The following is a 25,441-nucleotide window of genomic DNA, read 5'->3' as shown; positions in this document are numbered from 1 at the left end:
GCCCATTGGTGGCATATGGTCTCATGAAGTATGTCCATGAGAAATGGTTCCCTGTCCTGGCATGGTTGTGAATAATTTATTTGTGAGAGGTGGAGGGAAGATGGCTTAAGTTGCAAATGGGGCAGAAACATATGGGGTTGGCCCTTTGGGGAGTGTTCTAGCTGCTTTGGCACAAACTTTTTAAAATTTGTGGTATTTCTGCAACTGAAACAGCTTATTAGATAGCTCTGCCAATTTGTCAGAAGCCGAAATGTAAGTGCAGGCACACTTTATCCGCAGGGTGAAGCTTTTGCAAGAAGGCTATAGGCTTATGGAAATGAAGAAACTTTTGCGGAGCTATGGAATAAGAGACACCAATCTTTTAAATGATAAACAAGTGATGATGGTAAGTGGGCCACTTTTTTGGTAAAATGTACAGAAATAAGTCCCAACCATTTGAGTTAAAGAAGGCTGTCAGGAGGACGCCCTACAGAGAGCCGCCCCCTGTCATCCTGACAAGCTCCTCACCCAGCGTCAGCACGAGCAGCGAGTCAGGAGAAGGGAATGAGGAAGTGAGCGGGGAGGAGAGAGGGCTCTTTCAGGTATCAGAGCCTCAGCGCCGCTATGAGAGAGGGCCAGGGGAGGAGTAGTCTGGAGAGATGGCAGAAAGGAGACCGTTCCCTCTGACGCCCGAATTGAGGCGCTCACCCACCCATAGGGCCAGGGGGAGGCACTTTGGGGTGCCCAGGCTTTTATGCTGGGTGAGAACCTGGAAGAAGCCATTGCGGGGTTCTGACTCGGACTAGGCAGTCACGTTTGCTGATATCTTTGCACTGTAAATAATATGCACAATAAAACTCTGAAAGACTAGACGGAGTGGAGCGTCTTTACTCAAGAGTAGCCGCAGACACCTCTGACAAAGTCTGTCATTGTTTGCAACATTACAGCCTTTGTTCATATGCCAGTTTTGGTTTATGCATATTAAAATGTAACTTTATATGCAAGATATTATGTTCTGTGATGAACTTGAATATATTATGTCAGGCTTCCTCAACTTTGGCCATCCAGATGTTTTGAGACTACAATTCCCATCATCCCTGACCACTGGTCCTGCTAGCTAGGGATCATGGGAGTTGTAGGCCAAAAAATCTGGAGGGCAGAGGTTGAGGAAGCCTGTATTATGTATTACAGTATAGTGTACTGATTTGTGTCTTTTTCCAGATGCTGGTAAAGTACATTCTACAACAAGACTCCACTACTTCTTTAGAAGATGCTTTGAAAATAGTAAATGCATTCATGTTGCCCACTGCAGATGTCTATGTCTGGAGGATTGTGCAACTTATTGATAAAGAAAAGGTGTGAACATACTCATTCTTTATCATTTTTTCCTTTAAATAGCCAAACTGTCCATTAGAAATACTTCATACAGGTATTTAATTATATTCGGTTATGTGCTCTACAGCAGCTAGCTGTTCTACAACAAGCAACTATTGTAGAAATAATTCACATAATTAACACAATCTTACTTAGTGGTCCGTAGCTCACTGGTAGAACACAGGTTTGATCCCTGATATCTCCGAGTAGGATTGAAACCCCCATGTTGCCAATCAGTATAGACAATACTGAACCAGATAGACCAAAGGGCTGACTTAATATAAGGCAGCTGCCTTTACTAGAATTTAACTAGTGCCACATTGCCAAAGGGGTCTCCAGATGTGTTTTTTTTAAAAAATTAAGGATTTATTGATTTACAAAAGTATGTGCAATGGCTCTTGTATTTTTTCCATGTATCATTTTTACAAATCAGTTTCAATCAATGTTGAGACATTGGGAAGAAAAAGGGGGAAAGAGGTGGACAGGGAGGGAAGGTGGATGGGGGTGGGGTCAGGTGTCAATGTTTCTATTTTATTTAATATATGTAGGGTTTGTTGTCAGCGTTGCTTGTGCAGGTTCTCTGTTGTTCGCTTGTGTTCCTTTGGTGGTGAGAGAGGTTGGGGTTGGCCTAGGGTGTGATTCATCATTTGGGGTTGGCTGTGGTGGTCTTTGTTTTCATGTGTGAATGGGGTGGGTGGGTGTTTTGGATCAAGTTAGCCATATTGATTTGTATGCTGTTGGTCAATTTTTGTCATTATCTTGTAGGGCTGTGTATATGATAAAGGGGATCCATACCGGGGTGAAGGCGTCTTCTCCTATTTGTCCCCATGTCAGTTTCAGCTTATTAGTTAATTTTTCTAGTAAGGCTGTTTCCCATACTATTTGGAACCATTGGTCCATGCTTATTCCTGATAGGTCTCTCCGGTGTCTGGTTATGATGTTTCTGGCTGCTGTAGGTGGGTTATGAGTTCTTTGTGGTGTAGGTGGGCATTATTGTCTTGGAAGATGTTTAGTAGGGTCAATTCTAGGGTGGTTTCTAGTACTTGCTTGGTTATTTTACTTATTTCTCGTATGATTGTTGTCCAGAATAGTTGGATTTTGGGGCATTCCCACCAAATGTGGAGGTATGTGCCTGTGGAGGTGCACCCTTTCCTTGTTGAGGTTCCTGGGCATATTAGTGCTAATTTTCTTGGTGTTAGGTACCACCTGTAGGTGAGTTTCAGAGTGAGTTCTTTTCTTTTCGCTGATATGGATTTAAAGGGGGGTTTAGACCACATTCTGGTCCATTGAGTGGGGTTAATCTCATACCCTATGTCATCCTCCCATTGTTTTTTTATTGCGTCATGGGGTTTTGGAGTAGTATTTTGTATATTGCGGATACCATCCCTCTGCCGTGTCCCTTGGTTGTTAGGAGGAGGTTTTCGAAGGTTGTCAGGGGCCTAGTTGCTGCTGATTTTACTACTGGGCTGTTTAAGAAGGCTGGTTTGCCAGGTTTTGATTTGGAGGTTTTGTGCTGCGTGGTGGTATAATGGGTGGTACGCCAGTGGGATTAGTGGGGCTGGGGTCCAGATGTGTTTTTTGAACAGCAGACCTCTGTGCCACATGGCAAACTGTTTGTGAACTGAACATAGAATTAATACACTTTTTGTATGCTTTCAGGGGGATGATATTATAAGTTTATTAAAAACACTGCCTCCTGCTGAAGCTATGCAAATTGCAGATAAAATGTTGATATGGGGAAGACTGACATTAGAGAAAGAAACAGATGACTCTGAAGAAAAGGTAACTTCCATGAAATTGACTGCTACTGATAATGTGTAAGTTATCCCCCAAGAGTGGTCAAACAAACATGTTCCCTGTTAAAAGGACAATGGTGTTCTCAAATGTTAACAGTTAAATCTTGCTCTTTAAGTAACTTGAGGTTGATAGGAGTATTCTCACATTTTCTTTTTCCTGTCCCCTCTCCACTGCCAACAGAAAATGCAGCTGTATATTAAAAAAATTATTGGGGAGATCCTTGAATTCCTACTTGGTTGTTGTCAGAAAGGTAAATCTTGCATTTATTGTGTTTTAGGTTTTTGTACTGTAGTAAACAATCCAATAACCATTCTTATTCACTCCAACCCACTCTTTTTTTCGGACAGAAAATATTTTGAAAAAAGAGGAATACGAAACAAACTTTAAATTGTTTAAAACTCTTGCAGCCTTACAGGTAAGGATCATAAGGCATTGAATTTATTTAATGTGCTTTCTAGATTGAGGTGAATGTAATTATTTAGAGGAAAAGTGTAATCATGTATGTGTATTTCTTTAAAATACCCACATTCATCATTCACATATATGTGAATTCATTTTCATATATATGTATATGATCAGTGCTTTTTTTCTAGAAAAATAGGTGCTGATACTCACCATGAAGTTTTTCCAGTAAGTGCCACACTTTAACAACCAACCCTTGAGTTTCAACCCTGAAAAAACAAGCACTGTATATTATTGAACCAAACCTCTTCACTTTCTAATTAGTATAGGATAGTAAAGGATTTGGGAGGTCCCTGAAGGGTTTTGGGAATGTCATTGCTCAGTAGTAAGATTGCAAGCTTTCATAGACATGGTTCCAGGTTCAACCTCCAGTACTTCACTAAAGCAGGGATGAGGAACATGTTGCTCTCCAGATGTTGCTGGACTACAGTTCCCATCTTCCCTGACCATTTGACATCTTGGGTGGGGCTGGAAGAAATTGGTGTCCTACAACATCTGCAGTGCCACAGGTTCCTCATCAAGGAGTCAAAGCATCTCTGATAGCAGGGCTTTTTGAGGGGGGAAACCCATACTTGGAGAATCACTGCTAGTCCCATAAGAGTCAGAATTGGATTTGATGGCACTCTATTCTGCACGCCTATGAGGTGGCTCATTTATTTTCTCAGTGGAGTGTGTGTTCACATTTCATCACCTATGAATGAACTGAGTGCAAGTATGTGTTTAGCACTGTAAATAAACACGGTTTCTATGGTTGTGAAGCTGGACATGAAGCTACGCAATTCTATTATTTCTCATTTTCATATTTTTCCTTTCACCCTTTTATTTTATCTTCTTGTTTAGGAGAATTTTAATACCTGTACTCTGGTCGGAAGTCATTGGAATCAGTTATTAGTATCTCAGCTCCTTGAGAAAATTGAAGGAAAAGAGTCCAGTTTACAAGATATCAGCATGAAGAAACAGTTGTCCCATGTGAAGCTTTACAAACTGCCTTTGCTTCTGCAGAGGAGCAAGCATGAGATGGCCTTAGAACTGGTTCTGAGAGAATTAGATGCTGGAAAAATTGAAGAGGCACTAAATATATGCAGGTTTAAAAAATGCATTTGGGCTTAGCCATTACCAGTCACTGTGCAATCTGAAGTTTTGCTTGCTATATTAACTAACTATATTAATTTGAGGTTATTTTTTGACATCTTACGTCTGTTTGTACTCACCTTAATCTTTTCCTTTAAAATTTTGTCCTTAAGAGATTTTCATGAAGATCATCCTAATGAACAAACAGGACAGTTGCTGTACTTAGCATGTCAAAAACTTTGTCATATGCTGGGTTCTAGTACTCTGATGGTTATGCCAAAAGGATTAAATCTTCCAGCTGTGATCAATGAAATGGCATGTCAAGCAGTTACTATTTGCAGTCCAGGTAATGAATAACATCACATGTTGTTATCTTCTGGGAAAAAATGGTTTCTTCCATTCATTTTTACATTAAATGAGTAACAGTTCTTAAAAATTGTTTGAGCGCTTGTATTTTTTTTTTAAAAAAGTTAAAATATATTTAAAACATTCACACTCTCTTCACAGATCTGATCTTAGATGCATTGGAGCTTTGCAAATACACCTCATTTGCCCATGAAATTTATGGAAAGTGCCAAATTGAGGACTATGGATTTATATCAAAAGTGGTAATGCAGAACAAAGTATTTGCTGTTCATGGCATCTTGCTCTTCAGTTTAATAATCAAAGTTGTCCCTGTTGTACTAAAATAAAAGCAGTAAGGATGTGTTTGGATGTTTTGTATAGCAATATTTTAATACAGAGGTGCCTCGGAAGACGAAAGTGATTCGTTCCACGAGTTGCTTCGTCTTGCAGTGATTTCATCTTGCGAAGCGCGGTTTGCGGCGGCAAAGAACAAAACAAAACAAACAACCAAACTGCTGCAAACATTTGTCTTGCGAAGCACAGCCATAGAAAACTTCGTCTTGCGAGTCACCAAAAACATCGCGAAACGCTTTCGTCTTGCGAGTTTTTCGTTGCGCGAGGCATTCGTCTTGCGAGGTACCACTGTACGTGACATTTCACACAGGACAGGGTCTTACCCCCAAGGACTTCCAGTAGAAGCAACAGAGGCAGGGGTAAACAGGAGGAGAATATGGATCCCCACTTAACCATTTTCAGCTGTGTGTTTGTGTGCTCAGAGCCCCACCCATTTTTAACCTTATGAACAAGAGCCAAGCGCAGGCGTTTTCACACACTGGTCTGATTCCTTTTTTCTGTTCCCCCTTCCAGCTTGGGAGGGACAGTTAAGGACCCAGCAAGATATCTGTGTCCTCCCTACTGCATTCATCTTGTTTTTCTTGTGGAGCTTTGACAAAAATGATAGCTAATTCTTTTTGTTTAGACAACCTATTTTGGAGCTGATAAAGACTCTTATGTAGAGTGGATGTTCAATGATGACTTTTTCACTGAAGATGGAGCAATTCTGGACCTGCCCTCTGTGCTGCCTTCTGCATATGAAATTGCTACATCTCTAGTGACCCAAGCAGGTAATCTTCGGTGGTTTAAACTTATTTCCACTGTCTTTTCTCATATGAACTACTGTTTTAGGGAATTCTGGCACTTTATCCCCCCCCCCCCTTTCCCTGTCTCTCCAATGCCGCATCTCACTCTGTGTTATTCTTTTTTTGTGCTAGCTAAATTGGTATTATTCAAATGCTTTAGACCGCTATAGTTTACCTTTACACTATTCAAGGTTAAAATATCAGACATGTTAGTCAATAGTAGTGACACAAGTATTTGGTTAGTTAATAGAAGGAGATGCTTTGTTGATCTTGTGGAGCTGTGTTCTTTATTGTCATGGCTTTACTTATTTAGTGTGGTGTGTGTGTCTGTCTATATGTTGCACCCTGCTCTGGGATTGGTTTTATTTGGAGAGCTGATTATAAATAACCTGAATAAATAGTACTGCATTCACTCTCACATAGTATGATAAGCCAGGATTGCTAGTTAAGAACATAAGATCAGACAAAGGGCCCATTTAGTCTACCCTTCTGTTCTCGTAACCAGATGCCTATGGGAAGCCCACAAATAAGACATGAACGCAATAGACCACTCTCCACATTTGTGATTATCCGCAACTTGTATTCCAAGGCATGCTGCCTCTGGTTACGGAGAAGTTACACAGTTGTCATTAGTGGTAGCAATTGATGGCCTTGTGCAAATGCAGAAGCTCTTTCTCTCCCTCCCACCCTTGAAGAAAGTAAGAAAAAATAAAACTGGTGGTAATGGAGGAACCACCTGGGAAACCCCCAGGAGAAGAAGGTTCAGAGTCCAGGGATGGTGGTAGGGCAACAATGAGCCATCAGATATGGAAGACTGGGGAAAGGAGGTGTCGGAAGCTGAAGAGGTAACATGGCTTAGTGAGCAGGGAGAGGCTGGCAGAGAGGTTCAGAATTGGAGGCAGAAAATGAAGCAGGGGAGAAGGGAGACCAAGAGGCAGTGATGAGTCTGGCTGATGACAGGTGTCTTCCCCTCCACCCTTGTCTCCCAGAAGCAGAAGAGGCAGAAAAAGGGTGCGGAGGTGAGGTTGGCGACACACAGATGTAGTCTCTGATTCCTGGGGGGGGGGGTGGCGACCCTGGAGAGAAGGGGACTTCGACAGCTGTGGAGAGGCAGGGATCTTCAATCTCTGCAACTGCTTCATGGAGGCAGGACCTACCAGAGATGTGTTGCTGTGCTCATTAGGCCTGACACTCTTGTGCAGATCTGGTTTTGCTAATAAAGAGTTAACTCCAATTTGCACAATGTGATTTACTGCTGGCTTGCTTCTGATATTTCTCATCTATTTCAACTCATCCTGTAAATAGTTTCTGCATGAATAAAACCTTTGAATTCCGTAAACTGTAAGTGATGGTTCCAACCTAATTCATTCAAGCTTCAAGGTTTTCTAACAGTTACAGTGGTACCTTGGTTTGCGAACAGTCTGGTTTGCATACGTTATGGATTACAAACACGTCAAACCCGAAAGTGTGTGTCCTGGTTTGCAAACTTTTTTTTGGATTACAACCCATTTTTTATTTTTATTTTTGGATTACGAATAATTTTTTGGGGGGGAGGCCCCATTGACGAAAGTGCACCTTGGGTTACAACCTGTTTTGGTTTACAAACGGACCTCCAGTAAGGATTATGGTTGTAAACCAACATACCACTGTACAGTATTTGGAGAAGGAGGATTATCTAAACTGACAGTGTACCAAAGTATTTTGATACAGTTGCTACCTTTCTTTTGCAGACTGGAAGATGTATCCTCTGGACTCAAAGAGTTTGGCATATTGTCCATTCAAACAAGGTATTACATGAAAAAATGGTTACAACTACAGGGACAAAAGTATATATTTAAATCCTTAGTAGTCCAGAAGCAGAAATGCATAGTGTTGCTTAACACTTTTTCTTTTTTTCTTTTCCGCTGTAAATCCTTGAGTTTTAACTAGTTATTTGACTCACACAATCTTTTGAAGAATAAATGGTTAGGTTACTATTCAAATAGTTACTTTAGATATGCTCAGGGGCTTCGATATGACCTATAGGATTTTTAAACCCCTTTTTAGCACAGATTGCCCTAGCCTCTACAACCTGTTTTAAAGCTGACAGAGCTTTAGAAAAGTGTTCCTTTCTGCATTATAACAAAACGTCTGTGCAAATGTAATTTCTAAGGCCTTTTGCCTGTAGTAAGGTTACCAGATTTTTTCCAGAGAATCTGGGGACACTTTTCTTAAGAGAAAAAAAAGTTATTTTAAAAAAGTTGTTGTTGTTTTTTAAAAAGAAGTAATATATTCTCTTCTGTAGTCTCCTCTGCGCAGCCTTCCTCTGGGCGCTGGAGTACTAGCTGCCGTGGAGTAGGCTCGGTTCGGGCCTGGGCTTGGCTACATGTCCTTGCCCTCCCGGTGCTCCCCTACTTCTCCTCTGCGGTGGTGGCAGTGGCACAGCAAGGTCGGGGCTCCCCTCTATTTTTCTCCTTCCTCTTTATCCTCCTTCTCCTCTCCTCCTTCTTCCTGCATCAGCTCCGGGACTGCCACTGGGCAGTCTGGGCCAGGCACTCTCGCTCCCAGCTCGATTTGGATCACGGGGGGGGGGGCAGCAGTTCCCCTAGTTGATGCGCTGGGCGTCCCCAGTTCCCCCTCGGCAGTGTCAGCGGCAGTCTCAGCAGCCTGGAGCCAGCCTGGTAGCGTAGTTGGCTTCAGGAGCTGCTCACTGCAGTGACGCCTGCCATTTTGCCTCGCCAGAAGTCCCCATATAATGTGTCTTGTGCTGTTGAACCAATCATGCAACATTCATTCCCTACTAATAAATCTACCCAACACTTAAAATATAAATGAAATCCAGGGACATTCCGGGGACAGATTTGTAAATCCGGGAAATGGGGGACATCTGGTTGTTTTTGTTTAGTCGTTTAATCGTGTCCGACTCTTTGTGACCCCATGGACCAGAACACGCCAGGCACTCCTGTCTTGCACTGCCTCCCACAGTTTGGTCAGACTCAAGAACACTGTCCAGCCATCTCGTCCTCTGTCAAACTCATGTTTGTTGGTAGCTTCAAGAACACTGTCCAACCATCTCGTCCTCTGTCGTCCCCTTCTCCTTGTGCCCTTCATCTTTCCCAATCAGGGTCTTTTCCAGGGAGTCTTCTCTTCTAATGAGGATTAGTTGTAGTCACCTTCAAAGGTAGCTCCACATAGAGCGCGTTGCAGTAGTCCAAGCGGGACTAGCTTTAGGCCACAATCCTACACACACATACCTGTGCGTAAGCTCAGCGGGCTGGACCTCTTTGAAGATACTGATCAGAGTGTGCCTCCTGGTTGATTGCTTTTTGCACTTCATTTCCTCTCTCTTGCAGGCCATCTTTTGGTTCGGATTTCAGATCCGCTGAAGTCAATCAGGAGTGTTACCACTGACTCCCCTCCCCCCTGCTTTTTCTTCAGTGGGTACCTTGCCAAGTTAGCTCACTACAGTGTGCCCTACAAATCCATAATTTCCAATATAAGCCCAATTGTCATTCTTAACAATGTTATGTAACTTTCCCCTCTAGGAATGGATGTTTGCCTATCATGCAGGAATCCCATCTTTGTTCTGCTCAGCAGCTTACAAGAATTTGGCCAATTAGAGTTGGCTTTGGGGCTAATTGCTTCCGCTTTTGGGTCGTTCTTGCAGCATATGACATCAAACAGCATGGAAATTAGTCTGTGTGAAAAGGTATGTGCCAGATCTACAAGGAACCTCCTCCAGTGAGGTCTACTTTAGGCTTGTGCCTAAGGCCAAACTGGATAGGACACCATTCACTCAATTAGCATTTGTGTGAATATACATAGCAGGTGGGGGACGGTGACAGTAGTGAGGCTTGGGCTCTCTGCCCTGGCTGTAGTCAGATCGAGCACTGGCAATATCCTATTTGCATGGGAAGTAAGGTTTGCATTTTGTGCCAGTGGCAGCCATTATATAACTGCAATCAATAAGTATTCCTTCCCATGCAAATAGCAGACATGGGGCCCTCTATCTGGATCAATACTGCAGAGGAGGCAAAAGATGAAAAGCAGCCATCATGGTCTTGATCTGTATCAAGGCCACTCCCCCTACACTTGCTGTTTACATCATAGAAATGGCATTAATGTAATTTCTGAGTGTGTGAGTGGTGTCATGTCTAGTTTTACTCCTAGTTCCCTGCCTATGATGGTGTCTGCAGAGTATGTGAGTGGAGGGCCAGATATTACTTAAAGCAGCCGGGTGCAGTGATCTGGGCTGCTGTCCAATTGCACTACAGCTCAGGCTCTGCTCCTAAGAGCCAAACGGCTTTGCCAGTTTGTTACAATTATATGTTTCAACCCACATCCGTGTCCAGCACTCAAGTGTATTCATAAAGCAATGAGAGGTTTGAAATCTTTTGCTTCTCACTTTGCTCATCTTGCAAATTAAGTGAGTGAAATTCACCCCAGTGGGCTATGACTTGAACTGGCCATCTTTTGTCAGTCCTCTGCCTTCAGATTATTCCGAGGGCCCCTGTTCTGGAGTTTAATAGACTATTTGGCAACTAAATTTGCATGTGTTGACCATTATGCAAGTTGTGAGAAACTCAGGATTTGCCTGGATGCCTTTCAGGAGATGAGGCTGGATTCAGACTTGTACCAAGGTCACCAGAGTTCACCATGTAGGGTCTCCTGTCATATTTAAGTTATGTTGATCTTTATACTTAAGCTATGATCTGCAGAGATGAACCATATGATAAGTTCAGATTAACACACCTGTTCACAAGTTTGTTCCAGGGTGTCAGCCAGAGCTAAACTTCTGGTCTGCTCCTGATCTACTTAAATTGGGGTCCTCGTGTGGGCTTTGGCATTGCTGTCACCGACCACTTTTCTGCCCACACTTGTAACACGGTACTCAGTGGCAGGGTGGATTTGATTTAAATCAAACTGATTTAAATCACGATTTAAATCACTAGTCAGTAAGGGTTGATTTAAATAATAGTTTTCTACATAAAGACTAATTCTTGCTGGCATAACTTTAATATGCAAGTAGATGAAGATTTTTAGAATAACAACTTTTCATATTAGTTTTTTATCCCCAGTTTAATGGGTTATTCATATTTGGACATCTTTACTGTTGTACTTAGGAAGGAGAAAAATAATCTTTACCTTAATAATAACAATTTAAATAGATCTATTCAACTGAATCAATAACATTACAGCATATGTTATTTGCTTAAACAAACATCCATGTTTGTTAACTAATTTGGCTAAACAAAAACAAAATATATATATTTTAAGAAACTTAGACTGTCAGCCCAGCCTACACATGAAAAACTTAAATACTGTCCACTCCAAACAATCAGAAAAATATTGTTTCTATTCTATTCACTGAACTTCTTGAAACTTAGCACTGAAGGGGTTGTTTCTGTATTCATAGGTTTGTAGAACAATAGGATTAAGGTCTTTTTCTCAACTATTCATGTTATAACATTTTTGCTGTGAAGAAGAGGCATGTGATCTCTGTTGAGTCAGATTCAGTTTTGAGAACTGCAAAAGTAAACCAAGCATCTGTGATAATATCTTGTAGGCAGAGAAACTGCCCAATAATCTTACAAAAACCTCTGGAAGAGCATGACATTGTGAATGGATTAATGGAATTTATTTACCCCCAAAATTAAACATATACAACCTTATTCTACATAATTAAAAAACTAATCTTTATTTCATGATGGAATAACCTTTGGATGGTAATATATTTTCCTCAAAAAGCATTTTATTTTAAAAAATCCGATTTAAATAAAAGAAATCCGATTTTTTTTTTACTTTTTAAAAAAATCATTGATTTTTATCCACCCTGCTTGATACTGACAGAAGTTAGTCACCAGTTAATGGGTCTTGAAAGGAGTTTTACACAGTTCACAATTGGCTTAAGCAGTGGGGTTTTTATCTTACTCGTAGTAGTGTATTTGTGTTTTATTTACATTTCTGTTTAGCGGGGGTGGGGGATACCTGTGGCTCTCCAGATGTTGTTGGACTCCAACTCCTATCAGCCCAGCCAGCATGGACAATGGAAGATGTAGTCCAACAACATCTGTAGTTTTTGCTGTGTAGTATCATTGCATTGTTCAAGATTAAAAGCCAGGGTAAGCAATGCAGACTCCGGTTTCTCACCATGGACCTCCATATTTGTGATGCCTGTAATGTATATGGCACATGTTTTCATAGCAACAAAATTGTTCCAGTATATTATTCTTTGTCCATCAGCTGTATGACCAGAAGACACTGGATGATGCCAGAACATTCTTCTTAACAATGATTCAAAGATCTACATCACTAATTAAAAGCATTGTTATGGCCTTATTGCACAAGGTGAGCATGTAACATACGGAGTAGGGTGATGACTTTTTTTTTACAACCTCATTTCCCTGTATCATAATTTGATTAGCTTTCATCAAAGATTAGATAAAATTTTACTTTCAAAGAGATAAAAAAAACCTCATGCACAAATGATTTTAATTTTTTTTCATTTATCAGGTTTTTGACCATTTTTGAAGTCACTGTAAGCAGATGTAAAATTGAACCCAAGCTTTAGAGTCACATATATACAACATAATATAGGGTCATCAAACACACAAGGAAGCTTTTTTTAGCTGCAGTAACAGTATAGACGCCGCTAGAGGACAATGTTTTGCTACCTCTCCTGTAGGTTATTTTCCCAGCATACCCGGCAGGGTCTGCTGGCTGAGTTTTGAGGTCCCAAAAAGGGGCTTTTACCTTGCGCAGGTGTGACATTTGTATACCCTATGTTGCTAAGAACACTCCCCAATGTGGAATGTGGTGTTGTGTCCAAATTTGATACGAAATATATATAGAATTGTTAATACAATTTTATGAAATGGTAAAATGGCATACAAAAAAATTGTGCGTAACCTTTTTAAATATTTCAATGGAATATACCTCATTTTAGTCATTAATAGGCAAAAGTTCATCCATTTGTGCTACAGGAAATAATTTTGTGAGGAGGAAATGGCTTTGCAGAGCATCTGATTCCCTCTCCTTAGCTCTTTTGCAGTTCCCATTCATTTGTTGATGCTTGTGCAGGAGAACTTTCTTGGGGGATGGTGCCCTTTGTTTGCCAAGTGCCATATCCTTTCCTGATTTATAGAAAATTTAAATTAAGGCAGACTATATTTAAAAAGAGCTTACTTTAAAGTATTTTTACTTCCAAAGGTTTTCAACAGCCACCTGATAGACCACAACCTTGCACTGGGTTACTGCACTTTGTTGTCCAAAGATGATGTATTTAAAAAGCTCTGGGACGTCATAAATAACACGTCACAGAATTACAGCAAGATTCTGGTAAGTTGTTAAAAACATTTTTCAGTTAGTTATGCCTTGTTTCTGGGCTTCCCATAATTGTATGGTTGACCACTGTGAGAACCTAATGGTCATGCCATAGTTTAGTGGACTTTGTGTGCTCTATTGGTGATCCAAAGGCTGGTGTCATAACACTGGAAGGAACTTATGTCTCCCCCAATTGTTCAGTGGTAGGAAGACTTAACCTACTCTTGCAGCATATGATACTGCACTACAGATTGATGTGATCTGTTGCAGAGATATGTTTTTTTTCCCTTTTTGTTTTTATGCATTGAATTGATACTTAAGGAAAAATAAAAACCAATATAATATGAGAAAAGTCTAATTGAATGATAGAATAAGCAATAAGATACAAAAGCATGAGGAGGCTCCTTTTTAAAAATACCCGAAGGGTTTGTGAATGATTGCAAGTCCACTTGTGTTTTTCTTCATTACAATTTCTTTCCCTCACAAACAGGCAGTTGGTCTTGTTGGAGTGCAGCTAGCCAGTCACTATGATGAGACAAACGAGAAACAAGCATTTGAAGAATTAATCACTGATGCCGAATGGGGTATTCAGCTTGGCAAACTTGGTGTGAGTGCTTTTTAGCATTTGAATTTGGATCAAATGGTTTATTTACATTTCCTGGGAGCTGATTCTTAAATTGGCTCTTTGACCAGATAATATTTGCACATACTGTATATATGATGATAAATATTCCTCCAAACCTTGCTGCTGCACATTTTCTGTTGAAGTTTGGTGATTTTTTGTAATCTGCTCATGACGTGAGTAAAATGAGTGACTGGACCACCCACTGCTGCACAGAAGCCAGAAACATGTACGAACATTTACTTTACCCTTCAGTACACTTACTCTAGAGTTGTTTTGCTTAAGTCCTTGTACATGCTCCAGAGTAAATGAGTTGCAGCATTTGCTGCTGATATAATTTTAAATTGGAGAGAGAGGGCCGCTTAGAACGGAGCTCCCGCTTCCAGGTGATAAATTTGGCTAAAACCCACCTGATTACTAAGCATTTATTTAAAAACCATACTCCCTCTGCCTAAGGGAATGTCCATAACAGTATTCCGCTCCAGACAAGGAAGCTTTGATCAATTCTTTGTGCCAAAAGAAATAAGTAGTGGAGAAGGAGCTGCTCCAGAGGAATAACTTTGAGGGGGGAGAGACATTCTGTTCTTCATCAGGCAATGGTGTTTCCACCACTTCCATTTTCTTAAATTTGGCATTTTGTTTATAGATCTCTTTCCAGGATTTATTTAGAATGCCCTCAGTAAGGAAGAAAGAGCTTCTAAGAACTTTGGTACAGCATCCAAATGTGGATACAGATCTCATACTAAAGTACTGCAGGTAAGAAAGCTAAATATCTTTCTTGCTATAAAAACACCATTTTATTCCATAAACATTTGTTGGATTAAAATAATTTAGAAATATCTTTTTGTAAACTGCTCTGAGGTATGTGTGTGTGTGTTTTACAATCAAGTGGTATATAAATTTTATGAAATAAAATAAATAAAATGTCTGCCTAATAGCCCCTCTGAACTGGTTTTTAGAGATGTGTTCTGTAACACATCATTAGTGCAATCATGGTAGCTAAGATTATCAGTGACTCCTGGCCACGGTCAAAGGCAGTCATGCCCTCTGAATACCAGTTCCTGGAAACCACAGAAGGAGAGAGGGCCCTCAGATTTCCCTTCCCCCAGGCATCTGGCTGACCACAGTAAGAACAGAATGCTGGACTAGATGAATCACTCTCCTGATCCATCTGGGCTATTCTTACGCTCATGTGTATGTTCATTAGTGCTGGATTTATATTGGACTGTCCACACATCCTTCCATGTTATTGTCTTCTCTGCAAAGCTTCTTCAGTGTTACTGTATTATTGTAATTTGGAGGGGCCACTTTTGCACTTTAGCACAACAAAAGTAGCACAACACCCCCCCCCCAAATTTAAAAAAATGATTTGTTGTAAAAACAATTGACAGGATTTCAGCAGGAAGTTACAGGTCATGCAGTGATTGCAGTGATTGTAAATGAAGCAATAGGCCCACCCTGAAACTTTTGTAGGCGCAAAAAGTATTGAAAATGGAACTTCATTACTATCATATCCTTTTCTCTGGAATTGCTGTAATGCTGCTTACAAATTAGATGTAGCCTTTTAACCATGAGCTGTATGATGATCTGATATCACCTGAGTTTCTCTTTCAGTTTGGATACTTCACCATAAACATGATTAAAGTAAAAATAGATTAGTAATTTTTGAAAATGCTAAATTTGGACTGTGCCATTTCTCCATATTAAATATACCTTTGATAAAATGAAATTTTTACTATTATAACTTCCCAGAAGTATATTTTTTAGTCAATGGAACATTTCTTTGTTCTGTATGCATTGCACTGAAAGATAAGATTTAATTTATTAATTTTGGGTGTAGTTAATTTGATTTATGTAAGCTGATATTTCTAACTTAATAATTTATATAAGTGAAATTCACTTTTTAATACTGAATAAATATAATTGTGTACAACTGCTCGGATACCAAATCCATGAATGTACAATAGAAAAGATGTTTGGAGAGGCCCTCAGATAAATATTCACAACTCTTATCATATTCAGAACATACTCACTGACTGAATCATTGGTTTTATGAATAAAGATACATATTTTTTGATGTTGTATCCCTCTACTTCCATGTGCTTTTTTCTTTTCTTTTCAGCACTTTCCAGTTGGATACTGATTCAGCTTTGCAGCTTTGCATTGAAACACACCTCCAGAATGCTAGCATGAGTCATGCTGAAGGGTATTTGGGGGGTCATTCTGGGAAGCAGACTCATGCATTGGTAGTGGCCAGAGCTGCAGAAATAATCCCTCTTCTGAAAAGCACTACCGACTTGGTTACAAGCCTCAGTGTAATGTTGCACAAGGTAAAACGTATAGGCTTGTTTATCCCCCAAACCTAAATTCCACAATTTCTATTCCATTTTATGGAATAGGGCAGTATTAATTAGAAGGATGAACTGATTAAGCCTAACAGGTTTTTATGCAAATAATTTTTCATACTAATTAGAAGGAAGAGGCCGAAACTCTTATCTAGTTTCAGCCCCAGCACTTTTAAGACGAGGTCACCCACAGACCAACCTGCTCTTAACTAGATTATGACAGCCCACTAGTACCTCCAGAGCAACTAACTTTTATTTACTACTTCATTACAGAAGATAGATGCCCAACATTACAGTCTCCAATTGTGCACAATTTGCTGTCCCACTGTGTGTGATCATTGCATGCACTTAATAGCTGCATGTGAATTTGACCTTGGAATGGTTAGTTATTTAACTTTGTTCCATCTGAACCAGGGTTTGAATCTGGTTAGCAAACCCTGATTATGAGAGAACCTGGTTATCACTATCCATGATTAAGGTCAGCAGGGGAAGGGCAAGGGGCATTCATGTTTGTGACAGCAAAGTCACTGAGTGGAGGGAGCATGACCAAAGGCTGAGCTTTGTTTCTGTCCTCAGCAGCCTGACGTGTATTTGTTTTTATGAGCTTTATCTTTTGGGATTTATCAATTCATTTTGGTTTATTCTGTGTTTGCTTCTAATCCCTGGAACAGCTCGATCCATATGACTATGAAAAGATTGAAAGTCTTCTGATAATCATAGAAAAGGCTGGTATGGAAGCAGCAGGCATCTCTCTGAATCAGGTAAGATAATGAACTGAGCCAATTAATTACAGAATTGCAATCTGGCTTTTAAATGGGGGATCTGTTTGATGAACTATGGATTATTCTAACCCATTGCTGCATATATAATCATTTTTGAAGAGAACCTCTGGAATCACCTAGAAGTTTCAAGTACTACTTGTTACCAGAAACAAGTAGTACTGCTAGTCCATTTGAAAAGTATATACTTTACAGGCATTATTCTTAAATAATTTGTTACGTAAGTAATGCCATTTGTTCAGTCGCCCTGCCTGAATCTTATTCCAGAGTGTGTATATTTATCTTTTAAAAGCCAGCTCTGGAATGAGCCTTGTGTCTTTGTCCCTCTAGGCCCTGAAGCTCATAAAACACCTGAAATCCTATAAAAGAACTTCCACTCCTGGAGATCTGGAACATCAGTATGCTTTTGAACAGGCTATTCCTTTATCACCAGCTGCTCAAGCCAGGCTGCCTTTCCACTTGATCTTCTTTAGAACATTGCAGTGTTTCTGGAAAATCATTTGTAAGTTTGCAAAAACAACAATAAAACACCACTTTTTAAACCTTCAATGAAGAGAGGTGCATGTAAAGTGTTTTCCCTGCTTTCCTCAGGTGAAAAAAGCTCCCAGAATAACTGGCAACAATCATTAACTTAAAAGTAGCTTGCCTTCAGCCTTACAGTCTTACAAGAGGAAAAGGGAGTAGGAAGGCATGTGGGGCAGGGAGAAGTAAACTCAAGCACTCTGTTCATGGAATGTAAGAGCCTCCTGGATCAGGTCACTGGTCCATCCAGTCCAACATCCTGTTCTCACTGTGGCAAACCCACAAACAGGACCCAAGCACGAGAGCACTCTCCCTCCTTATAATTTCTAGTAACTGGTATTCAGAAGCATTACTGTGTCCAAGTGTGGAGGCAGAGCAGGGCCATCCTGGCTAGGAGCATGGATAGCCTTACCCAACATGAATTTGTCTAGTCTTTTTTTCAAGCCCTCATGGTGGTGGTCCTCATTGCCTCCTGTGGGAGCAAGTTTCATAGTTTAACTATGCACTGCATGGAAAAGTCCTGAATCTTCAAAGCTTCACTTGAACATTCACAAGTTCTAGTGTTATGAGAGGGGGGGGGGAACTTTTCTTTATCCACTTTCTCTGTGACATGCACGCCATATTTTTCGGACCATAACATGCACCTAGTTTTTTGAGGAGGAAAACCAGGAAAACATTTTTTTCTGGTTTTCCTCCTCTAAAAGGCTGGGAGGGGGGCACTGGAGGGGGAGCGAAGGAGGCAGCGGGGGTTGGCGGGGAAGAGCTAGTAGCATCCCTCGGCTGCCCCCGCTTCTCAATGAATGTGGTGGAGGCGGGGGGGGGGGAGGCTGATATGGTATGTGAGATGGGGCTTACCTGCCTCCCCCAATATTTTATTCAAGTTGGAAGAAGGAGGGAGGGAAGGAAGGGGTATGAGAGAGAAAGAGAGACAAGGAAGGAAGGGGTGAAAAAAGAGAGAGAGAGAGGAAGAGAGAGAGAAGGAAGGAGGGAAGAAATGAGGGAAGGAAGGGGTGAGAGAAAGAGAGAGAGAAAGTAAGAGGGGGGAAGGAAGGAAGAATAGAAGCTGGGAGGAGGGGCGGAAGGGGCTCCCTTCCGTCTCTCCTCTCACCTCGCTCGCTGTCACGGAGACAGCCCGAGAGCCGGTTTCCCGCTGTGCGCGGCTCTGGCTCTTGCGGGGGCTCTGGTTCTCACTCTTCGCACGGGCTCTGCCTCTTTGCAGGGCTCTGTTTCTGGCTCTGGCGTGGGGCTCTGGCTCTGGCATTTGTGCTCCATAACACGCAGCGACTTTCCCCCTTCCGTTTTAGGAGGAGGAAAGTGCGTGTTATGGTCCAAAAAATATGGTACTTTTTATAACCTATCATGCTACTTATTCTCCTTTTCTGTAAACTATAAGGTCCCCAATGCTGCAACCTTTCCTTATAGGAGAGTTGCTCCATCCCCTTGATAATTTTGGTTGCTGTTTTCTGAACTGTTTCCAATTCTACAATTTTCCAGTTCTACTTTTTAAAGGTGAGGCATGCAGAACTGCACACGATATGTTTGCAAGTGTTCTTTCTGGCAGGGCAGAAAGCTCCCTGCAGCTGCTCATTCTTAGGCTGATGGTAAAGGTACATTTGCAGGTGTGGACGACAGGACACTTGATTGAGAGGATTACTCCTCCCACTGACTCAGATAGGCAGGGTCCTTTGATGTGTTCTGTCTCCCCACCCCGTGCTTTCCCCCCAGGGGGTATGCAGTACCGGCACTTTTTGGGTTTTTTTTAAAAATGTGGCATTTACTGTAACAACTTAATGGTGAGTACCAGCACCTATTTTTCTAGGGGGAAAAGCACTGCACTGGCAAGCCCATGGGACACTGCGGAAAGTTCCCCCAAGGGTTCTCACTCACTCACTCACTCACTCACTCACTCAGAGGGGTGTCCTCAGCAGCCTTTCCTCATCCTTTGATGTGGCATTGGGGAAGAAAGTGCTTCAAAAGATAGTCAGAATTTAAGTAGATATAAAGAATTTAAGTAGGCCTGAAAGTACTGCTCTGTTACAGTCTGACAAAATTGAGTGTCCTCCAAACCACTCCTGCAAAAACAAAAATTGGTTCTTACTGTGAATTTCAGTTTGCGGGGTGGACTATCGGGCATTTGCTCCACCACTTTCTTGGTTTTCTGCATCTCATCGAAATGTTTTTTCTGAAGGGAGTACAGGTGGGTGATGGATATACAAATCCGTTTGTTGTTTTCCTATTGAGTGGTTCATGGTACTATACAAGTGCTGTGTGGTTTCATTGTATACTTACCATATTATTTCATGTCCCTTTTGGCGTACTTTTTTGAATAATTGGCATGGCTCTGGTGCTGTGCCATAAAAATGGTGTTGAGGGGTCATCCTTAGCTCTGCCAGTTGATCTGGAGGGCAAGATGACTTCTCCCCCTAGTTGGGGAGATGAATCGTGTGAAAGAGCGCTGCCTGTCTGAGTCAGTGGGAAGAGGAATCATCCTGTTAATTGAATATCCTTGAGTCTGCTTCTCAAACCTTCTCAAAATTCATGACAGGAGCCATTTTCTGTATTCTGATAGCATTTGAGAAATCATTTATGGCTTTTCTTTTTGTAGATCCAGAGCTGAGTGAGGAATCTTTCCCAAAGATTCTCTTGATCTCCAAACTCTTGAAGGTAATGATGAGCATACTTTTGATCTTGTTTTAACTTGTGGAATTAGCTTGTTGCAAGATGAGATGAGCACAACACAAACTTAGGGGGCATCTTTCTAAAAGCAGATTAGGTAAAATCGTGAAAGGCAGGCATATCAGCAGCTATTAAAATAGGTAAATGGACCCTCCAAGTATAGTGGCAATTTACCTCTAAACACCAGTTGCTGGGGGCAGACTTACTCCTTCACCACAGGAGAGTGTGGCAAGTGCATTCAGGGATGCCTTTCAGATGGGGTCTAAACCAACGGTATCCCCAGACACTCAAGCCAGCGCCTTCATCGGTATGGTCTGAGTTTTATTCCTTGGCTACATTAGAATATGACCAAATGGTGAGAGAGTGTGAGGTGGAAAATATATAATGCCAGAGTGGGAACCAACAATGAACAACTATGTAGCAAACTAAATTGGAATACTGACAATGATATCGCACATGCCCTGAAAATAGGACGATTCTCCAGAGATAGGGTTGTAAACAACGAAGGCTTACACCTACTTGAATTGTGTAACAACTTTAATTTGCAGATTGTGAACGGTTCAACAAAAGGTGATAGAAACGGGGAGTTTACATACTTCTCCCCCCGAGGATGCAGTGTCATCGATTATATTCTTGTCCCTTATAATATTATAAATTCGATCATGGACCTCAAAATTGGAATGCGTACTGAAAGCGACCATCAGCCATTATCGTTGTCTATTAACTTAAAGGATGAAACCAAAATAACCAAGTACAATATCATAGAACCTTCTCAATACAAACAAATGACCCAATTAAAATGGTCCCAGGAAATGAGTGCAGCAGTGGGGCAAAAACTTACAGCCAACCTGAGAAAACAAGTATTATCCAACTTAAAGACCACTAATTCCCACAGTGATATTCCGAAAATTTATAATGAAATCTTCCAAATGTTCGTAGAGCTTAGTACTCCACCTAAAGTTTGGGTACTTAAACATAGCGCTAGCCCTTGGTGTGCCGCGAGATGTTGCCTGGTGTGCCGTGGGAGAATTACTTTATATATAGTCAATATAGGAACAGAGTTAATTTTTTTAACATTTTCTAATGGTGGTGTGCCTCGTGATTTTTTTCATGAAACAAGTGTGCCTTTGCCCAAAAAAGGTTGAGAAACAAACCATCTAGAAGATCCTTTTTTCACATCATCTCCCCAATTCAAGGTGTTTAGTATTAGTGCACTAAGCCATAAACCACTTGGAAGCCAAAGCGTGCAATTTACACTCAATTTACTTAACACAATTGGAATCTTACATGCATGGCTGAAAAACAAACAAACAAATAGAAAAGAGTGGAAAAATAGGGGGGAAACAGAAGAAAAATGTCAAAAGGGGGCGGAAGAGCTGGAAAAATTATTGGCAAGCCTATCAGCCATTGCATTCACCCTAGGAGAGTGTTTGAGTGTGGTCAGACAGAGAGTGGGCCGAGTGAGAGCACAGAGAGCAATGGGGAGGTGGTAAGAGCAAGTGGAGGTAGATGGAGAGCAATTGCAGATGGTCAGTGAGCATGGAGAAGGTGCTTGGAGAGTAAGCAGAGGTTCAATCTGAGAGCATGGTCCCCAAACATAAGGCAATGGATGGGAAACAGCAGAGATGTAGCCCACACTGGAAGAGAAAGTGGGTGTGCTGGACTGCTTGAAGGATGGCATGTCTGCCTGCAGTTAATATGACTTGGCATGCAAATATGACTTGATGGCATCTGTGCCATCAAGATCTGAGAGAAGGAAATGCACAGGGCTGTGGCAGCGATGAACCAGGTGTGTGACAAGGCCTTAGTCAAGACTGGAATGGCATTAAGCTTGTGGTTGAAAGATGTGAACCAGAAATATGTGCCTGTTGATGGCCAAAGAAAATGAACCTGTGCTGCCAATTCTCGTAATAGACCAATATGAAATAAGCAGCACAAAGACGGCACACAAAAAGATACCACACTATTCCACGTTCTAAATCTAATGTTAATGATCCAAAAACAGAGAGAAAAATGTACAAAAACTGTTACAGAAGCCACAAACAGGCAACGCATACAAATTTTGTCCAAAAGGAAATTTCAGTCTTTAGAATTCCTTAAGCCAGGCTCCTGTAGATATCAACGAAGGTAAAGTTGATCAAACGACGTGTCAACGGTATTGCGCACAAGAGTTAGACAGGGTGCCAGCGTTCGTCACCTGTTTTGCCCATGAAGTGTTTCGGGCTTCTTCAATAAATTCTCTGTCAAGGTTTTGATATATTTGTACACATACACTGGGGATATAAACCAAACCTTATTAATATTTGAACAGAATTTCTAATTGAACAAGTACAAAAAACAATACTTACAATTCATATGTTACATCTCGTCTTTGCTTAAGCTACAACGTTAAATTTCTTTCTTCAGAAAATTCTCCCTTAAAGTTTTAGTATAAGTATATATACATTCACTGGTGATATAAACCAAAACCTATTGTGCTATTGGTGTATAGATTTAAATGAATACTGAAAGATCAAGATTCGAATTTAGTCCCCAAGGACTAATGTCTTGAACATAAAAATCAATTTTGTTTCCTGTTGTCTTAGTCCTTTTTGAATATCCTGTTTATGGTACTTCCTTAGTGTGTACTGCCAAATTGCAAAAAACAAAAAATCAGAATCACTATGTTTCATTTGAATGAAATGTGATGTTAGAGGAGCTTCCATTACTTTATTACGTATACAAGATCTATGTTCCCCTATACACAACTAATGGTTGTGTAGTGCTCCTCTAACATCACATTTTGTTGCACATCCGACTTGTAATACCCTTAGGTTTGTTGGGAGAAAGATCTCACACTGCCCTGTCAGTTTTTGTGCTCTTTTTTTCCAAGGTTTCACTGGATACGCTCTACACATCCGCAGCTAACCACCTGTTCCAAGAACAACTGAAGCCGAAAATGCTGGAACTGGCAAGAAGTGGATATTTGCTGACATCCAACAAGGAAATTGCCAAGACCATGCAGACCATTCAGTCTTACTTGCTGTCTATAGCTAATCCAGAATGGGCTACAGCGCTCGCCTACAAGATCTTGCAAGAACTTCCAGCAGGTTAGCGGGGAGTATACTGTAGTCGTTTTAAAAGGGTATTTTGCACATCAGTTACAGTGGTACCTCGGGTTACAAACACTTCAGGTTACAGACTCCGCTAACCCAGAAGTAATACCTGTTAGCATTTTCACCCCTCCCACTGTGAGGGGTGATCTAATGGTAATTGAGAAAGGGGGCATGGACAGATCCTGGCTTAAATTCAGAGTACCTTGGGTTAAGAACTTTGCCCCAGGATGAGAACAGAACTTGCACACTGGCGGCAGTGGGAGGCCCCATTAGCTAAAGTGTTACCTAAGGTTAAGAATGGTTTCAGGTTAAGAACGGACCTCCGGAACGAATTAAGTTCGTAACCAGAGGTACCACTGTACTTGAATTGATGCCCATATGGATATAGGAAGCTGCCTTATTCTGGACCATATTAGTTGTCTAGCCTAGCATTGTCTACTCTGACAGCAGTTCTCCAGGATCCCAGGCAGATGAGGCTGTTTTGCTCTGCAAGAAGATGCTGGGGATTGAAACTGGGACCTTCTACGTGCAAAGGAGATGGTCTTCCTCTCAGATATGCCACTTCCCAATATGCCTTCTAGTTCTGATTTATTTAGAATGTGAAATGCACTCTGTATTTTCTTTAAGGCAGCCTGTTGATTATTTATGCACTGGCAGACTGGGGTGATTCCTACACTCCAGCCTCTCCAAACCCCACCTGTTTGCCCTTCTGAAGTGAATATTGTTCCCTGGAAGTTCATGACACGCTTGCATAGCTCCAGTCCTTGCTCTTTTCGAACTGTGGGGGGGGGGGGGCGGGAGGCTCCATTGGTTGCTAAGGGTTGTATGCAATCTGTTACTTAGTGGTACAGTGGTACCTTGGGTTAAGAACTTAATTTGTTCCAGAGGTCCGTTCTTAATCTGAAATGGTTCTTAACCTGAAGCGTGCTTTTGCTAATGGGGCCTCCTGCTGCCGCTGTGCCGTTTGCGCGCGATTTCCGTTCTTATCCTGGGGCAAAGTTCTTAACCTGGAGCAACCACTTCTTGGTTAGTGGAGTTTGTAACCCAAAGCGTCTGTAACCCGAGGTACCACTGTAAACTGTTTTCCACTGGAAAAATCTTTTGTGCCTACTGAATTTTGTTGCACAACTCACTCCACAATTTGCTGTACAACTGTTGCAATGGATTCACAGCATTAAAACTCACCCATCCACTTGAGCAAAAGCCTTTGCACTAGTGGACAGAGAACAGGTTTTATACAGGAATATGGTGGAGCAGGCCAGGCCTCTTGAGTGACTCATTTATCTCATGATCCCTTGTTACTTTCCACATTCCAGAGTTAAGCTTTGTCATTAAGGTTAAGGGGTGATATGATAACCATGTTCAAATATATAAAAGGATGTCATATAGAGGAGGGAGAAAGGTTGTTTTCTGCTGCTCCAGAGAAGCGGACACGGAGCAACGGATTCAAACTACAAGAAAGAAAATTCCACCTAAACATTAGGAAGAACTTCCTGACAGTAAGAGCTGTTCGGCAGTGGAATTTGCTGCCAAGGAGTGTGGTGGAGTCTCCTTCTTTGGAGGTCTTTAAGCAGAGGCTTGACAGCCATCTGTCAGGAATGCTTTGATGGTGTTTCCTGCTTGGCAGGGGGTTGGACTGGATGGCCCTTGTGGTCTCTTCCAACTCTATGATTCTATGATTCTATGATTGCAACCAGACTTTTGCTGATGAATGCCAGCTCAAACAGTTTAGAGATCTAAGCAGGGAGGAAGGGGAAAGTGAATGAGAGAGTGCTTTAATGCCTTATTTTTTTTCTTTTTTCCCTCCCCTTCAGGATCCCCCAAGGCCCAGACTTTGAAATTCTGTTGCAGTTTAGCTGAAACGTGGCTGAAGAATACAAATGTGACGGTATTAACTCTTGCACCACACGCCTGTTATCAATATTTAGAGAAC

The 25,441-nt window shown here is 41.3% G+C and overlaps 1 protein-coding gene across 2 annotated transcripts in view; it reads left to right on the top strand.

Moving 5' to 3' along the window:
* KNTC1 (kinetochore associated 1) overlaps positions 1-25,441 on the top strand; it is an 85,281-nt gene that overhangs the window by 42,358 nt on the left and 17,482 nt on the right. For both annotated transcript variants that reach the window (XM_060269575.2, XM_088659343.1), the window contains exons 29-49: positions 280-385; positions 1,201-1,335; positions 3,013-3,135; positions 3,331-3,400; positions 3,498-3,565; positions 4,453-4,697; positions 4,857-5,029; positions 5,191-5,291; positions 6,008-6,152; positions 7,898-7,954; positions 9,692-9,855; positions 12,390-12,494; positions 13,356-13,484; positions 13,960-14,076; positions 14,738-14,847; positions 16,214-16,421; positions 17,108-17,197; positions 17,546-17,717; positions 20,343-20,401; positions 23,286-23,502; positions 25,323-25,396. In XM_060269575.2, coding sequence (XP_060125558.1) covers positions 280-385; positions 1,201-1,335; positions 3,013-3,135; positions 3,331-3,400; positions 3,498-3,565; positions 4,453-4,697; positions 4,857-5,029; positions 5,191-5,291; positions 6,008-6,152; positions 7,898-7,954; positions 9,692-9,855; positions 12,390-12,494; positions 13,356-13,484; positions 13,960-14,076; positions 14,738-14,847; positions 16,214-16,421; positions 17,108-17,197; positions 17,546-17,717; positions 20,343-20,401; positions 23,286-23,502; positions 25,323-25,396 — 2,668 coding nt within the window. The remainder of the gene's footprint in view (positions 1-279; positions 386-1,200; positions 1,336-3,012; positions 3,136-3,330; positions 3,401-3,497; positions 3,566-4,452; positions 4,698-4,856; positions 5,030-5,190; positions 5,292-6,007; positions 6,153-7,897; positions 7,955-9,691; positions 9,856-12,389; positions 12,495-13,355; positions 13,485-13,959; positions 14,077-14,737; positions 14,848-16,213; positions 16,422-17,107; positions 17,198-17,545; positions 17,718-20,342; positions 20,402-23,285; positions 23,503-25,322; positions 25,397-25,441) is intronic.

Source organism: Zootoca vivipara, chromosome 16 (genome assembly GCF_965207765.1).
Source record: "Zootoca vivipara chromosome 16, rZooViv2.hap1.1, whole genome shotgun sequence".
Lineage (NCBI taxonomy): Eukaryota > Metazoa > Chordata > Lepidosauria > Squamata > Lacertidae > Zootoca > Zootoca vivipara.
This window is presented reverse-complemented; position numbering and strand designations above follow the sequence as displayed.